Source organism: Pholcus phalangioides, unplaced genomic scaffold (assembly GCF_987345545.1).
Source record: "Pholcus phalangioides strain wild (caught in Gottingen) unplaced genomic scaffold, Ppha-v1.0 ptg000003l_1, whole genome shotgun sequence".
NCBI lineage: Eukaryota > Metazoa > Arthropoda > Arachnida > Araneae > Pholcidae > Pholcus > Pholcus phalangioides.
The window spans coordinates 45566801-45584791 of record NW_028301596.1 but is presented as its reverse complement, the minus strand read 5'-3'; the positions used below and the strand labels follow the sequence as shown (position 1 = coordinate 45584791).

General features: G+C 39.5%; 1 protein-coding gene across 1 annotated transcript; it reads right to left on the bottom strand.

The window, feature by feature from the left end:
• Positions 1-9967: 9967 nt before the first annotated feature.
• Positions 9968-10834, bottom strand: LOC149088683 (uncharacterized). The gene has a single exon (XM_089252199.1). The coding sequence runs from the start codon at positions 10832-10834 to the stop codon at positions 9968-9970; it is 867 nt and encodes a 288-aa protein (XP_089108325.1).
• Between the last annotated feature and the right edge of the window lie 7157 nt (positions 10835-17991).

Sequence of the window (17991 nt, the reverse complement as noted above, 5' to 3'; positions counted from 1 at the left end):
TGGATATTCGCATGCTTCTAGGTCTCTCTTTTTTGATCACTCATATGCTTTTACACTCTCTAGGACACTCTTTTGGTCATTCACACGCTTGGTCACTCACTTATCTAGTCCTTCCCTCTGCAAGTCCCTCTTTTGGTCATTTACATGCTTGCTCACGCTCTAAGTCACTCTTTTGCTCACTCACGTGCTTGCAAACTTTCTAGGTCACTCACTAACCTAGTAACTTACTGTCTGGGTAGAGGCGGATTTACCGAGATTTATACAAATTTTGCCGTCCTTCTCCCACATATTCTACTAATTTTCTTGGCCACTCATTCCTCAAATTTTCAGCCCTCTGAACTTGCCGTCCTAGGTTTAGCCACTCCCCCTCCCCCAGTAAATACGCCACACTTGAAGCGAGATCCCTTCAAATTATGGCAAAATATCGTGAATTTGTTTAGAGTAAATTTATACTGGGAATTCTTTTTTTCTTTAAGCAAAGTCGGCCTCCAGGCAAGAGTTTAGTGAACTTTGTGGAGTGATATCAGCAGACCGTTTCAAGGCAATGGGCTACCACAGTGGTTGTCAAACATACGAGACGGGCCATTCAGGGGAACTTGAAAAATAATCAGCAATAGAGGAAAAAACGAGAAAAGATAATTAGAAAAAAAAAAGCGAAAACTTTTAGTTAAGACAGCGTTTCTACAAACTTTTATCACCCGCAGATCCCTTGCCGAATTCACGGTTCATCAGCGGCTCCCCTAAATTGTTCAGTAGATATTTTCACATATAAAATAACCACTTCAATGCATAAACAGGCACACAAATCAATATCTCCAGCTCTCCCCGACGCACACTTAGAGAAACACTATGCTCTACCGGGAAAAGAGATGCTCTCGAGACCCGTACTGAACTGGAAGTAACAGCGTATGTATTGATATCCTTTAGACTTTCCGACGGGCCTGCGAATGCCATGTTCCAGCCTAAAAGCAAACTCATCTTTAGCAGCTTTAAGTTGAGTCGAACCAAGTCTCTAACTTTTGAGCAGACTGGGGGACCAAATGTCTCAATGTGAAGAACAGTAGTATCATGAGTTAGTATCATGCTTAATTTTGACAGAATAAGATTTTACTTTTGTTATGTCCGAAAATTCTGACAATAAATTGCGGTACTTGGTATTTCCAACAATTGTTTTTACTCTTCATTCGAATGTCGGTAAAATTTCCCTACGTTGTTGACATGATATGAGTGGGTCAATTACTTTGAGATTTTTGATATCCACTAACAAACCGTACCTTTGTAAGAAGTAATCGGCGCAAAGTATGGGCTTTTATGACATCCACAATAATAAATGCGAAGGTAAACTTTCTGCACAAGTTAATATCAGTCGATAATAATTTAGCACCGTAAGTTTTTATAGCAGCATTCAAAACAGGCAGATGGGGACCTGCAGTTTCTAAAGGTTCTAGGCCTATCAAAAGGCTAACATCAGAACCACTATCTAGTAAAAATTGCTTTCACGGTCCTGAATGAATAGTGGGACAGAGCGGGGGTCATGGTTGGTCTGGTGGTGGTCCTGAATGAATACTCGGCGACTAATTTACCCACTCTGACTTGGATCCACCGTATTCAGAGCTGGGCACATCAGTTTAAAATCATCGTAAAAACAAGGTTCGATGCATCGATCAGCTTTATTGTCAAATTTCTTGTGATACCAGCATAGTATAGAATTTTGCGAAATTTTCGGCTGATTTGAATTTTCTGTTTTGCGAAACGGTGATCGCTTACCTGAACCAGAATGATATCTAGATTGTTTGAATAAAAGGTCGACTTTATGTGACAAGCACTTATTCATAGTTTTCAAAACATCAATTTGAGTTAGTAAAGAATTGAAGTTTTCTTCAATTCACAGTTCAATTCACTTCAAACACAGTTGCAATATGGACTTTCGAAATTAGCTACATCAAAAATTTTGTCCGTAACATCAGTGAGGCCTATATTGGCGACTATTGATATCTTTATCAATAGTGCTCGAAATCGACTGGACGGATGTTGGCAAATGCGAAAGCCAGATATACATGTATTTAAGTCCAGTGTCAGAAAATTCTGTTCCCGCAAGGTCACGAATTTTGCAAAGGAAAGCAGAAGACTGAATTGCCCATGCTCAAGTCCTTTAAAAGCGATTGAATGAGTTTGACTTAATAATAATAAACGCTAAATTCTTTGATCAGCCTGTCTTTGATTTCAGAGTACGGACTGACTGCATCAGGGTTCCTAATCAAATCTGCGACAACAAGCGTTGTCTGCTGATCGAGTGCCGCGGTTAATGTGGGCAAATATTTAGTGGATTCGGCTATTATTCCAGAAAGGGAAAAACTAGCCTCCACTTACACAAAATACAAATTTTGGTTATCCTCCAAAAATTTGGTAGATGGACGGAAATTTTATTGACAAAGACAGGTTAAGAAGTTGCGCGTTTCCGAAGTCATGTTGGCTTAAAAAACAAAATAGTCGACGTCCTTTATTAGAATCATAGATAATGTTATCATTCAGGTATTGTTATCACTTTTGCAAGGAACGGAACGGACCAATACCATAACGTGAACAAATTCGTTTATTGTTATAGGGACTTCGGTTTATGTCATCAAATTTTTTTTCCGCTGACAATTTTTTTGCGCATTTTTGAAGACAAAGATTGACCAAACTTATTTTTCCCCTGTATCGTTAGCAACCTACAAGACTACATAGGAGGCTAGAAGGTGTTCTCTCCTTCCGCCCCTGTTGTCAAACATTTCCGTACTAATCAGTATTCCGTATCGTAATCAGTCAGTATATTTCTCGCTGCGATCCATGTACGTGTGGATCTGCTCTTTTGCAATGATCTTCCTATAGTTAAGGCAAATGTATGACGAAAAAACCCCTTTCCCTCAGTTCTTGATCAGTTTCTTTCAGTTGACCAAATTCAATTTTTTTTTTTTTTTTTTCAGAGAGACTTTCTCAAGGGATTTACGGAAACGTATTGTACGTTGAAAAAAATATACATATGTATCGTAATTCGTGATATACATTGAACAGTCGATTCTAACGCCTCCCAATGACCGAATAACAAAAATGCAGGATTTTGGTTCTTGGGGTGGGGGGAGTCCCGGTTTAGAATGTGGGAAAGAAAAAAAAAATTTTCCCTCCACTTTACCATACGTCCCGAAAAAACCGAACGGGATGTATGGCCACCATACTTGCAAACAGGACTTTTCGGATGTAGTTATCATTCGGTTATTATTATAATGAAACCCGAGTCCCGCTGCGATCAAATTAAGCGGCGTAGACTGCAATCACAAAATTTTACATGCATCAAAATATAGTATATATTCAGAAATGTGATAGGGAAAAAAAATACTCATCAATGTAAGCATACAATATTAGTAACATAAAATATTAGAAAATCAAAATCAAATTGTACTTGCATAACATAGTCCGAAACAGAATGTTATATCCATATCCCAACGAGCGAGTTGAAACACATTCACTAGTAGGTGAGAAGGAAAAACGAAAAATTATCCTGCGTGTTAAAAATTAACTTTAGCGTTAAATTGACCAGGTCACCAGTTTTAAAAGGGATGCACGACTCTAAAATATGTCTCTTTTAATTATAAAATACATACTATTTATATATACTGTTATTATACTATTCTTAATTTTAACTTTAAGAATTTGACGCAAATGGAGTACATTTTGAGATGTGGCTGATAGCGCAGCTCAAGAAATAATGACAAAATATATCAGTAACACATTGGTTTAGTCTACCAAGAGCAGCTCGGCTCTTCTCGGAATCTGCCCCAGCAGTTGTGATGATGTCACTGTTGATATTTAGGAGTGGGGGACTAAATAAAAAAAAGGGAGAGAGAAAGAAAAACGGAAGTGCGCGTGGGAGGAAGAGCAGGCCCGTAACTAGGCTTGGGCGACTGCCCCAGGGCTTTGAACCGAATGGTGGTACCCACAAAAATTTACATTTGTTTTGCATAATAATAATCCTTTGAAGAGGTGGGGCGGGTTGACTAAGAAGGCCCACTACGGGCCTGAGGAAGAGTATACCCCCCCCACAACAGGCCCATGAGTTTAGATGGCCATATGCAGAGGCGTACGCAGGGAAGTACGGGACACGGAAGTATAGGGGATCGTTCACCCCCCCCCCTCCTCCAAGCCAACCGAAAATTCGTTTTTTTAAATATTTCTGTAAAAAAATGAAATATCGAAATAAAATGTGTCTTTTTTTTTTTTAAATCAATTTCTGTTAATTTAAATGCTTTTTGAAGGCTGATAACTCAAAAAAGTTTCTCTGGAAGAAATTCCTTGTGCCCCCTCCCCCCAAAAGGTCGATCTTGTGCTAATACACCACTGGTTCTTAACCTTTTTTTCTTTCCCGCACCCCAGTGCAATGTGACAACTTCCTGCAGCCCTTGGATAATGAGTTTTTTCAGTTAGAAAATGTATTTTTCTGCAATTAATTACGTTTATTTACTCATTAATTAACTTATATGAATTCTTTTACTAATTACTCAATGCCCTTTTCGGCTATGGCTAATATTAAATTTTGAAATTAATTCAAAACGAAACAAAACAAATTTCGGTTGAGAAATGAAAAACAAGTACGATTGCTAATCGAGGAAAAAACTTTTACAACGTAAATTTTTTCATTTTACAAATGCAACTGTTACTGTCCACTTTTATTGTATCATCGAGAACATAACATGTTGAATCAGCGTTATCTTCAGGTCTGTCTAGTCACAAAAAATTCTCTCGCGCAGTCCCCGCACTTGGCGACCGTTGGCCACAGTCTTTGGTGAGCCGCCGCACACTCCCCCCCTAGTAGCGAACTTACGGTTCGAAACGGTCCGGGAAATGGACAGTTCTTTAATTGTTCTTGGTCTTGGATAATTGAGAATCGGCTCAACTTTTTCTGGCAAGGGTTTGGTGCCTTGTTTGGAAATGGAGTGGCCTAAGAATGATATCTCCGCAACACCGAAGACACATTTGGAAACATTAATTGTGAGGCCATAGTTATTGAGCCGTTGCAAAACAGTGCGTAAGTGAACCTTATGTTCAATTTCACTGTCACTGAAAATCAAAATGTCATCTAAATAGACATAACAAAATTTCAGATCACCAAGAATCTCATTCATAAATCGTTGGAAAGATTGGGCAGCATTACACAAGCCAAAATTCAGGTAAGGAAATTCAAATAAGCCGAAAGGTGTGCAAACAGCTGTTTTCGGAATGTGGTCGAAATGAACAGGAATGTGAAAATACGCGCGCACAATGTCAAGTTTTGAAAAACAACTTTTACCGTGTAATGCATTTGAAAAGTCCTGAATGTGAGGAATGGTGTAGTGACCTTATGTTCTTTGAATAGTGAGCACTCATGATGACAAGCATAAACAGAAATTTATTAATAAAAAAATAAAATAAGAACGTTAACATGAGACGACGATCCTACTCGATCGCTTTTTCACACCCTCTCTCTCTCCCTGTTTATTTTCGAATGTCCAATTTTGTTTTTGCAACCTCCGGTCTCCTGAGGCTTTTCTTCTTCTTATGCTCTCGAGCCTTATACCATATTGTTTCGTCAAGGTTGTCAACTGAGAGACGCGCTACAGAACACTACACCCCCCACGCAAGATTGGGTTTACCTATAAACACAAACTGAATTCTCTTGTTTGTTCTGTTCTTTGACGAATTCCAACAGCGCGGCTCGAAGTATCTCAGCAACGGTCCAGCATCAACCAACTCTCTAGATGCCCTGGTCGTTATCACCTCGATGATCTTCACGTCGCGTATCACCGAGATTCGGAAGAAATCCGTCTGGAGGAGTTTCTTGAGCACTTTTCCAGTCGCCGTGTTCCTGCAATGTATGGCACACTCACAGAACTTCTCGGACGTCAACTCGTCGGACCGATTGGCATGGATAAGCACGTTCACGTCGATGTTCAGAAACGACCGCATTACGTCGGACATCAACGTGATTAAACCCTCGTGTTTCATGTCGAAGCCCTTTATCAACAGCAGGATGAGGATGTCCCCGGTGGCCTCGTGGAAACCAGGATTCGTTCCGCCCCGGAAAACGTGTGGCAGATGCTCGTACTGCATGAAAAACTGAATGTGTCCCATCTCATGGTGAATAGTGATGAAATCACCCTCGGTTCTGTCTGCGAACATTTTGATCCAGAAGTCCAATCCATTGGACAATTCGTGGACAGACGCGTGGCAAACTATCTTGCCTTTGGATCTGTCGAATATAGACGTCTTCCAGAAGACCTTCGTGTTCGGCTTCAATCTCAGTGAAGTGAAAAACTCTTCAGCCGTCTTCACTTCCAGCACCGTTATATTTTCCGCTTTTGATGCCGGAGCGACGTCCACCGATGGCTTCTCGGTCAATTGCTTCACGTGGTCCATATTGCTACCCCATTGCTGGGTCCACATGTCCTCTAAAATATACGCCGGTACGGGTCCGCATTCTTGAATCTTGTCGCTACCATAACAGTTCCTGGTCGTGCACTGGACATAAACGGGGAATTGCTTGTACGGCGGTTTCACCTGATTCCACAGCTTAGATATGGCGTCTTCGAGTATGTCACATTCGTAGCTATCCCGAAACATGGATATGGTGTTTTCAAAGTCATTAAGCTTCGCGGTTTCGTTGCTGAGCTTCTCAAATTCCCAGAAATATTTCCTGACGGGTTTATCAGTGACGTCTCTCCAAGATGTCCACAAGTATGCCATTTCGTCATAATCACGAGCTTCCGCTATGATCCTTCTTAGATCCAATTCCATTTGTAGGGTGCACCCAGATTTGCTTCGGCTCTTGGTTGTATTGAGATGGTGAGTTTCTCCAACCTTCTCGCGTTTGATTTCGCAGATTTTGGTGGTGTCGAAATGCTCAGTCAGGTCATCCACCTGCTCAGTCAGGTCATCCACCAGCTCAGTCTGTCTTTTGTATTTGTCCTCGGGTAGAGATGACATCTTGTCCTCTTCAATATTCACACTCACGCTCTTCTTCCTTCGCTCTGTCGCAGGAGGCTTGTGATATTCCCTTATAGTGGGGAAGGACAATCGCCCTTCTTCGGTGTCTGCGGCCTCGCAAAGTAGTCCATGTACGTTTGGTGGAATAATGCATTGTTCTCGAATTTTATCTGTTACTGCAGCGAGAATTTCAACAGGTTTACAAAAATCTTCGTTATTTCCTATTTCCAGCGAAGCACTGATATTCACAAGGGATGCTTCAATTCTTTCTCCAAATGCACTCGCTAAGATGATTTTCCCTTTCTTAGTTATTGGTCCCTGTATACAGTCAGAATGAATCACTGGGATTTGACAACCAGAATCCACTAAGCTTCTGATTTTTCTATCGTCTACGCAAATATCAGCATAACGCAAAGGGTTCAAATCCAGACTCGATTCACTGGAATTAAATAATTCCGATCGAATTTCTGCGATCAACACATTATCTTCCGATTTCTCTTTTGTGTTAGCCTTATATCTTCGGTCACAATCTCGAGCGAAATGGTTCAGTCCACAGATGTAACACTCCTTTGGGGTTTTTCTGATAATCGTGTTTTCGGTCTTGTTCCAGTCCTTATTGCTATGATATTTCCGAGTTGGTGGTTGATATGCTGTTCTTGTCGATGTTCCTCGTCCCTCTCTATAACTGAAGTGTTGTTGCTGTAACAATGACTTTTCTTCTCCGTAAAAAGCTTTCTTATCCGCGCCGATGTCTGCCCTGACGTTCTCATAGTCATCCAACTTATTAGCAAGGATGTCGGGTCGCTTGAATTGAGACCACTCGTCAATAAAATGATCTCGAATCTCTGACGGTACTTTGCGTTTTATCTGATCCGTAATAATCAAATCAGACAGTTCTTCAACCGTGGTAATCTCCAGGCCTCGGATCCATTCAGTGAAGAAGTTTCTGAGTTCATAAGCAAAATCACACCACGTTGCTTCCGATCGTTTACTGTGCTTCGTGAACATCTGTCGAAACCTCTCGGGAGTAAGCTTATATCTCTTAAGCAAAATGGATTTGACTTGGTCATAGTCATCTGTTGTCTCTTCATTTTCTCTAGCAATGACTTGCGCCACCTCATAAGGTAATAGTCCAATCAGATATGAAACCCAAAGTTCCCTTTTTATTTCGGCTCTTTTCGATTGCCTTTCAAACAGCACCAGGTAGAGGCTAATCTCGTTGCTCTTCGGATCGAACTTTTGCAAAATGTTCTGTAGCTCTATCCTTGGCCTTGCCATTGAGTTAATCGGGGATTCACCTGCCGCGCTGATGCGAATCCTTTCATTTTCTAGTTGCATTTTTTTGAGTTCGAACTCCATTCGTCTCTCCTCACTAGCTTCCATCCGTTTTCTCTCCTCACTAGCTTCCATCCGTTTTCTCTCCTCACTTGCTTCCATCTCTTTCCGTTTTCTCTCCTCACTTGCTTCCATCTCTTTCCGTTTTCTCTCCTCACTTGCTTCCATCTCTTTCCGTTTTCTCTCCTCGCTTGCTTCCATCTCTGTCCGTTTTCTCTCCTCAATTACGGTGTTCAGAAACTGTTCGATGAACTCTTTGTCATAGCATTCTGCCTCCATTATTGCGGATTTGAGTTGAAATACTTTCATCTGCATAACATTTTCAAGCCCCATTTCCGCAGCGACTTGCTGTAAGTCCTCTTTTTTGCCTCTGGCTAAGAAAGCCATGATTCTCTCAAAGAAAAGAAAACCAGCGAATTTTCTTATGAAAAAAACACTCACCGCACTTTTCCTTCGTTCTTCCAACACTCTTCAAGTGCTCTTCGTATCGTCTCCTCACGACAAAAGTTCTCTTCGCGTCGCCTTCTCACGACGAAAGTTTTTCCGTTAAATATTGTCCAATCTATTGCTCACTATCCTAACCGACTGCGCCAATGTAGTGACCTTATTGTTCTTTGAATAGTGAGCACTCATGATGACAAGCATAAACAGAAATTTATTAATAAAAAAATAAAATAAGAACGTTAACATGAGACGACGATCCTACTCGATCGCTTTTTCACACCCTCTCTCTCTCCCTGTTTATTTTCGAATGTCCAATTTTGTTTTTGCAACCTCCGGTCTCCTGAGGCTTTTCTTCTTCTTATGCTCTCGAGCCTTATACCATATTGTTTCGTCAAGGTTGTCAACTGAGAGACGCGCTACAGAACACTACAAATGGGGTACCTATCTGGGACCGTGCAGGCATTGAGTTTGCGGTAGTCACCCACTGGACGAATACTGCCTGAACTTTTTGATACGACATGTAATGGTGATGACCAGGGCGATTTAGAAGGCCTACATATTCCTTGATTCATCATAAATTGGAATTCCTCCTTAACAGCATCATAGAGCTTGGGATTTAATCGCCTGGGTTTGCTATGTATAGGCGGGCCGGTGGTTTCGATGTAATGTACAGTGTTATGCTGAACAGGCTTCACTTTGTGCGACACTTTTGTCAGTTCAGGAAATTCTGCCAAGATTTTGTGATATTCCGAAGTTTCGGATATTACCTTAATGGAATAGTTTTCAGAGTTATATTCAATTTTTCCAATTTGCGAAAGTTTCGTGACACTGTCCATTAATCTGCGGTGTTTGAGATCAATTAAAAGTCCAAAGTTCAGAAGAAAATCCGCGCCTATGATCGGTATTGGTACGCTTGTAATGAGAAACTTCCACTCAAAACAACGTCTTAATCCAAAGTCAACATTGAGAACTTTGGTGCCGTAAGTGTGTATCTTAGAGTTATTGGCAGCAAACAATTCAAATGAATCAGGAACTATTTTTGTGTAATGTTTTGTGAGTGGAATGCAAGAGACGTCAGATCCTGAATCAATTAAAAATCTCAAATGGGATCTTTTATCAAATACATAAAGGCGACAAGTTTTCACGGCCATCGGTGTTGACGTCGCCGATATATTATAGTCGACGGCCGTGTTTAGTTTCCCTGTTCCTTGGTTTGAAAAGAGCACGGTTGTTGACATCTGAAGGCGTTGTTGCCGAATCTAGCATGGTAATAGCAATAGCCGGTTGTTTGTGATGAGGGAGTGAAACGACGATAAGGAGATCTGAACCTCCGTCTCGTATAGTTTGTTTCTCTCTCTCTAGACAAGCGGTCGAGTTTTTTGCTAAGAGAAGCTATCTCCGCTCTCATGGCACTCATTTCTGTCAGAGGGGAGGGATTATCGGGTTCAACGTTGTTGACATGTAGCTGCGGGGTCCCTGTGCGTTCCGCTCTCCCCATGGCATAGATGCTGTTGTTGTATGTGTCTTTACTAACTTCTATTATTTTGTCGGCCATTTTCGCTAATGTCTCTAAGCTCTCTGAGCTAACTGATAAGATGGCCTGTGTTTCTGACGGCATACGTTGGAACCATAGAGTTTTTAGAAAATCGTCGCTTACAGATTTGCCGGCTAAATCTCTCATTTCCCTTAATAGGTGTGAAGGTTTTTTGTCCCCCAACTGTAGTTCGGACAACAACTTGCGTACTTGACAAGTGTTAGAATCAGAGAATTCTTCGATTATCCGTTGTTTAAGAGTCTCATACTTGTTTGTTTCGGGTGGGTTCAATAAAATATCTGAAACGGAAGCGAGCGTTTCTGGATCTATAACCGCAATCACGTTATTGTATTTGGTAGCGTCGTTAGTTATGGCGGATATTGAAAAACAACTTTCCACTTGAATGAACCATAACTTTATATTTTGCCGCCATATGGGCGGGAGTTTCAAGGCAACGCGACAAATTTGTAAGTTTTCTGGTGATGGGTCAGGTGGCGAAGGGTTAGGAGAGTTATCGTTAGGCATTTTTGGATACAGACTTTTATGCGAATCTAGTTATATAATTGCGAAAATAAAAATAAGAACATTTGTTATCCTGACCAAACAAAATAGAGCGATCACAAAAAGGTCCTACCCTGATCTTAATGGCATCGGCGGTGCTACACACATTGGGCTTCGGCTGAGTAGATTCGTCATCTTTATGTCATCAGAAGGTTGCTTCGGTCCGGGTCACCACTGTTACTGTCCACTTTTATTGTATCATCGAGAACATAACATGTTGAATCAGCGTTATCTTCAGGTCTGTCTAGTCACAAAAAATTCTCTCGCGCAGTCCCCGCACTTGGCGACCGTTGGCCACAGTCTTTGGTGAGCCGCCGCACAACCAATAAGCTGATCGGTTGCATTTGCTCGAATGTAACCGATAAATTTACTGGTAGCTTTTTTCAAGTTTTATAAAATAACTTTCATAAACCTTTTAGAGGGAAATCCCATCCTTAGATTAGCTACTTCTGAAATATAAAATTTCACTTTTTTTTAGTTTATAGACTCAATATCGTGTAAAATATATATGTAGGTATCTGGGGTGGGGGGACACACCAAAACTATTCAAGTGCTTAGGGCCTTCAGACGTCTTAATCCGACCTTGAGTAAACGCCGTACGTGGATAATGTTGTATAATAAAAGTTTTAAAAGTTTAAAAAAATTGGAAGTTCAAAATTTTAAAAAACAAAAAAATAAATATTTGAAATAATTTTAAATATTTATATTTTTTTAAATAACTTAAAGATATAATTTCAGCATTAAAATGAAAGAAATAATTTCAGCATTAATGAGATGTAATTTCAATATCAATGAAAGAAATAAGGGGTCATTCAAGTATTACGTCAGCATCGAGGAGGGAGGGTTTCGGATTTGCTGACTTTTGATGACAAGGGAGGGGGGGGGGGGGTTGAAGGTTGCTTACGTCATCAGCCACCCTTTTTGAAGATATGAAATATTCTAAGCTGCTGACAAGGGGAGTCAAAAATGGCTAAAAATCTGCTTACGTAATACTTGAATGGCCCCTAACTTCAGCATTAATGAAAGAAACAAGTTCAGAATCGATGAAGGCAATTATTCCAGAATTAATGAAAGAAAATTCAAGAATTGAAAGAAATTATTCCAGCATTAATGAAAGAAATGATTTAATCTTTTCTTTCATCTTTAGATGAATTCCCAATCCTTTTTTTAGAAGTTAAAACTCAATATTTGGAGACCGAACTGTACATTTCTATGGGTAAATTATTACCAAGCATGAACTTTGTTTTCACCGAGTCTCGTGATTTCCTTGCATCTGATGTAGCTGCCGTCGCGGTGGCTGGATGCTCCCTCTAGTAATGTAAGCTCGATGGGGTACATCCTGTTAATGAACAGGGACCTTCATATGGTGTTTTTAAGGGTATTTATGGCAAATAATTAAAATTTATGAAGTTGTTTTTTTTTTTAACATCGTTGGATGTTTTTGGAATTTTTCTTTCATATTTCCAAAAAGACAGATCTTAGATTTTTTTTTCAAACTTTTGAAAATATTTTAAGATATTTTCTCCTGTCGACTACTTGTGAGGATCGAACTGAAGGCATCTTTATACCCATATTTTATGGGGCTCTAGATTAAACCCCCAAAGAATGGATCTAGACTGCCAATAAGCATTGAATCAGGGGTGCAGAAAAATAATTACAAAAATTGCAAAAAAAAAAAAGTTTTTACGCGCAAATTTCAAACTGAGAGCGCACTGGACTAAGTGACTCGCAGAGAAAACTGAATAAAAACTTCAAAAAAAATTAAATACTTTTTTACTAAACAACGCTATGCTATCCTCGTATGGCGTTCACTGGGTGAAAACAAAATCAGTCTAAGATGTTCGCCCGCATCTTCAATGCTTGTGTGAAAGGGCATGCGGATCCGGACCCGCGTTCGCGTGAAAGGGGCCTTAGTGGCTCTGGTATGGACCTCTGCAATATACCAGGACCACAAGGGGGAAGGGGTATGCCCCCCCCCCCCAGATTGAGAAACACTGCGTTACGCTTCAGTGAAACCAAAAATCATACCAATAACGCACGAAAAAAACTATGGCATAAACAAGGAGGGTGCCATTCATGTATGCAAATTAGAGAGGGTAGGAGTGTTGAGCAAGGGCGTAGCGCGGGGGGGGGGGAGGACATGGGGGTCTGGTCCCCCCCCCCCCGAAATGTGAGAAAATGACCGAAAAAAGGGAAAAAGATGGCCAAATCCATTGTTCTGTCACTCTGGTCCCCCCCCCCCGAACGAAATTTCTGGCTACGCCCCTGGTGTTGAGATATTGAACCTTGCGATATTTCACACTATTCATTAGCGTGGGCGTTTATAAGCTATATTCAAGCTTTTAAGTTTCATTCAAGCGAGAAAAAAAAAACCTTTACATTGATAGTTTCCAATATGTAGGCGGTGAACTTTCTACAGGAGACAGCCATAATTATTCCATAAGGAGCCGTTCAAGTAATATGCCATCATCGATGGGGGAGTTCCGATTTGCTTTTAATGACAAGGGGGGAGGGGGTTTGGATAATGCTTACGTCATCAACCACCCTTTATGAAAATATGAGTTAGGATTCAGAGGGGCAGAGCTGATGACGAAATTTTACTGACAAGGGAGGGGGGTTCGGTCAAAAATGGCTAAAAATTTGCTTACGTAATACTTGAACGGCCCCTAATTGCGAAAGTGAGTTGACATTCCATCCTTCACTTAGCTTGTTGATCCAAAGTCACCCCTCACACAAGGTGGTTACAATCAATAATTTTCAAGTTTTCATCATCATTGGGAATCAACATCAATCTGGGAGAAATGTGAAATTTAGTATGAAGGTAGTGTCAAAGATGCAAAGCAAGGAAAAATTAAAAAATTCCTCGTGTTAGAATTTCGGAAATTAATGATCGAGGCCCAGTCATAAGTTGTCTCTAATTAGGTGTCATACCCTATGGACCTTCTTCAGTACGAGTGGAACGAAGTGGTAAAGAAAATATCACCTTAAGTGCCTCTACAGTGTAGAGTCTCTACACCAGTGTTTCTCAACCGCCGGGCCACGGTGCGGTACCGGAAACTGCGATCAGTCAAACCGGTCCGCAAGTGATTCTTCTCATTTCATTTTTCCCCATTAGTCGAGTTTATGATCACTTCCACTCTAAAATGTAATTCTACCGGCCGTAGCATTTCAAAGGTTGAGAATTGACTGCTTTACACAAACCAAAGAGAATCGTTCATTTCACTATCCCAGAAATGAACGATTTTCTTTCCTAAAAGAAGGCGCATTTTCCTTTCAAGTTTTTAGTTCTGCGACGCCTAATCTTATTTTCTTTTTTGTTCCTTGCATTTTCTTAATAAAGTTTTGTTTTTTTCAACAGTATTTATTGTAGTTTTTCGTTTCTTTTCCTCAAAAAATCAAGATTTTTTTTTTTTTATTGACAAAAAAAGTACCTATTAAAAAAATAACTAAACACATTCAGCTTTATTTAGGAAGGGTAGTTTTGTCTCAAAGGGGATATTTCTTGAAAAAGAATAAGATTTTTACCTAAAAGACAAACCTACCCTCAAGCCCGGGTGTGATTATCCCATTTAAATAGAACGTTGTGAAAACGAATCATTGGTATCTCACCGTTACTGAAAAAGTTTCAAAACAAGAAGTAAAAAGCAGTTCACATGCCATAAATGAGCGAAATTCAATATAAGGTACAGAAAATCGAGATAAAGTCTGCCCCGGTTGGAGGTACCCTTTTTGTTTGCTAAGGTGCATCTGTATATCAGAGGGTGCCAGATTCGATTGGACCTTGGGCCATTTGCTTCAAAATTATCCCTCAAGGGGGACTGCTAATTATTAAAAGTTAATAACTTTAAAAAACCTGTTAATTAATAACAAAAATTTGTTATTTAGCAATTAAAAATTAATCGAAGGGAAGTGAAAAAGAAGAGTTCTAAATAAACCACATAAAATTAATTCTACCAACCAAAAATATAATGGTGAATATTCTCTTCTAAATGGCTTTTGAGCAAATTCAATTTACATGTAAACTTGTCAGTGCAAGGAAAAATATGTGCCATTAGCTAATCTTTCCCTTTGAAGTTGGATATTTAAGTTATTCAGATGCCTTATAACATAGGCGCCGGAAGCTCCTAGCTTCTTGAGGCCCCCCCCCCCCAAGAATTTCTGATAAAACAATGCAATGCACCCTTTTTCTCCTGTATATGCACTTGAGTAGCGTATATATGAGATGACCAGCAACTTTCAGCCCCCCCCCCCCCAGTTTTCTTCATTCTCTGTGCCACTGTCCTATAATATCAATTAAGAATGCTAAATATAGCACGTGTGTCTTATTGTTAACAGATGAAACATTTTGATCGTTCATTTCTAGGAACAATTTTACCTCATTTTAGCAGTAAAAACAAATTGCGAGAATTAAAATAAATTGTGGGAATGAGAACTAATTGGTGGGGGTTTCTTTGGGCCGAATGAAGTTCAAAATGATCATCACCGGCTTTAGAAAATACAAAGCCATTTCCAACTCTTTTTATCAAAGGACCTGCTGACGCAATGGGAGAATTTCCATTAAGAATGTCAGAATACATAGGCCTATTTTGTTCAATTTTGGTGTAAGTCTTTGAGTAAAACTTTTTGCAGCCATTTCTATACCACTCTTTCTCACTGTTTTGAGTTTGTTCATAAGAGAGATATATTTTTCCGAAGTGCATAATTTCAACTCTCCCAGCAAAATGCTCAACCATGTGAAATTTTGTTATAACAACAACATCTCACAGAATCTTCTATGTCATTACAACTGAGTTTGTATTTCAAGTTTAATCGGGAAATCATTGGGGTGACCATAGGGCCCGTATTTACTGTGATATTTCAGAATAAATATCGAAAAACCAGATTTTTTTTTAATTTATTCCCTAGGAGCGAGTTTACTTGAATCATAAAAATTGTGTGTACTCTTAAGTATTCTAAAACATTTCTAATATATGTACAGGACAACCTGTAAATATTCCAAATTTGTTTGGATTCTGTGACAGCCACACGGATTCCACAAGAACTTTTATAATAGAAAGCTCTGGTCTACAGTACTCGCTTTCTTTTGTTTAGTTTTTAACCTTCTTTTCCCCCCCCCCTTCCCCAAGCACAACCCAGTTCTGACCGCTTCTTCTGAAACATACCACAGCAAAAGAGGCCGCATGTTCCACTTCTGCTGTGTCTGGAACTGTGTGCCCATCATGTCAGTCCAGACAGACATTGAAGATAGCTGGTGTGATTCCAAACCTGTCTAAGTAGGACCAAAGAGTACAGTGTTTCCCCAAAAATAAGACCCGGTCTTATATTCATTTTTTCTTCAAAAAACTGCATTAGGATCATCCCGAAAAATCATGATAACGCTTATTTTCTGGTAGAATAACTCTTATCTTTTTGAAGACCTTTATGAATGATGGTTACACAAAAATCGACAAAAAATTGCAACTTCATAAAACATTTCTTTTGGGTGCCATCATTTAAAGTAAACAGGAAATTCAATTTAGATTTTCAGGACAAATGAGGTGAGAGTTTTCAAAGCAGAATGTTTAGCACTGTTCTGCGACGAATCCTCAGCAGACTGGAAATGTTATGCAGGTAAAAATCCCCATACATGTAATAGTGTTTTTTTTTTTCACTTTTTCTTAAAATTCTTCCAAATTGTTATGCAGTAGAGCTAATTGTTCTGCGACATACGTCGCAGATTTTGACACATTCTGCTTTGGGGTGAGGGTGTGTCTGTGCCCACCAGAAATACTTGTTGCTTCATTCAGTCCTCAACGTCGAGCTATACTGGTTGTTTATTTATGACCGGGATTACACTATAAAAGTTTGATAAAATACATTTTATACAAAATTTTTGATAAAATATCTTTCACAAAACTTTTATAGTGTAATCCCAGCTTATGACAACAGTATTCATTGAGTTTCAGGAATATGTCATAGAACGAGATTACACTACGAAAGTTTTAGAAAATTTCTTTTACAAAACTTGAAAAACAACCAGTAAGCCTAGCATTTGCTCGAATATATCCAATACACTTATTGGTTGTATTTTTAAGTTTTATAAAAGAAATTTTCTAAAACTTTTATAGTGTAATACCGGTTATATATGTTTTTTTATTTATAATTAAAAATGCTGTGAGCAGTAATCTTCTTCATTTTCTTTGATAAAAGTCAAATTTATCTGTTTACGCGGGCATTCACCTCTTGTCCAAGAATGCCTGCTTGGGTGTTTACGACAATTTAATTTTTGTTTATATTAAAACTTATTTCGAGTATAAATTTCAATATATCATCATTTATTTATATTTTTATCTGAAAATGAATAATAATTAAACCATTATCATTTTATATACTTCAATACATCCGTCAGGTATTGCAATCACATACTAAATGCATCTCATTGATGATTTTAGCTAGGGCTTATATAGGGCTTACTTTCGGGGAAACAGTATATATAGTACACTGGTGAAATAAATTAAGAGAATTTGCATATTTTATCGAATTTCATGAAAAGAACTGAATGTAAAACCACTGCTTCTAGACAAAAATGCAAATCTTGTACGTCAAATACGTAAGCGTACACGTGTGTGTAGGCGGAGCCAGTAGAGAAACAGGCTTTATAAACACGAGTAAGTTAAGACGCATTTCATTCGCTAGCACACCTCGGCAAATTTCTTGGTGTTACTTTGCAGCAATCGGTTAATTTCAAATTGTAACAGTAAAAATGAGTAACCACCAACGTTTAGATGATGAAATGAGGTGGCAAATTGTGGGGAGGCTAGAAGCAGGCTAATCTCAAGTCCAGATTTGTAGAGAGTTCAATTTAACGCCCAGCGTTGTGTGTAACTTATGGAAATAGTTCTAGGATACCGGATCCATCAAGCGAAAGCGTGGGCAAGGTCGTCCAAGAGCCACGACGGCCAGAGAAGATTGCCATTTGTCGATTATAGCGAGGTGTAACAGGAGTGCTACAGCTACAGCTTCTCAGCTCTCTTGTATGCAGCCACAGGAACCCGTATATCAAGGGTGACTGTTTCCAAAAGACTTCATGAGAGAGGGTTGTTTACAAGAAGACCTGCTGTTTGCGTCCCGCTCACTTCTAC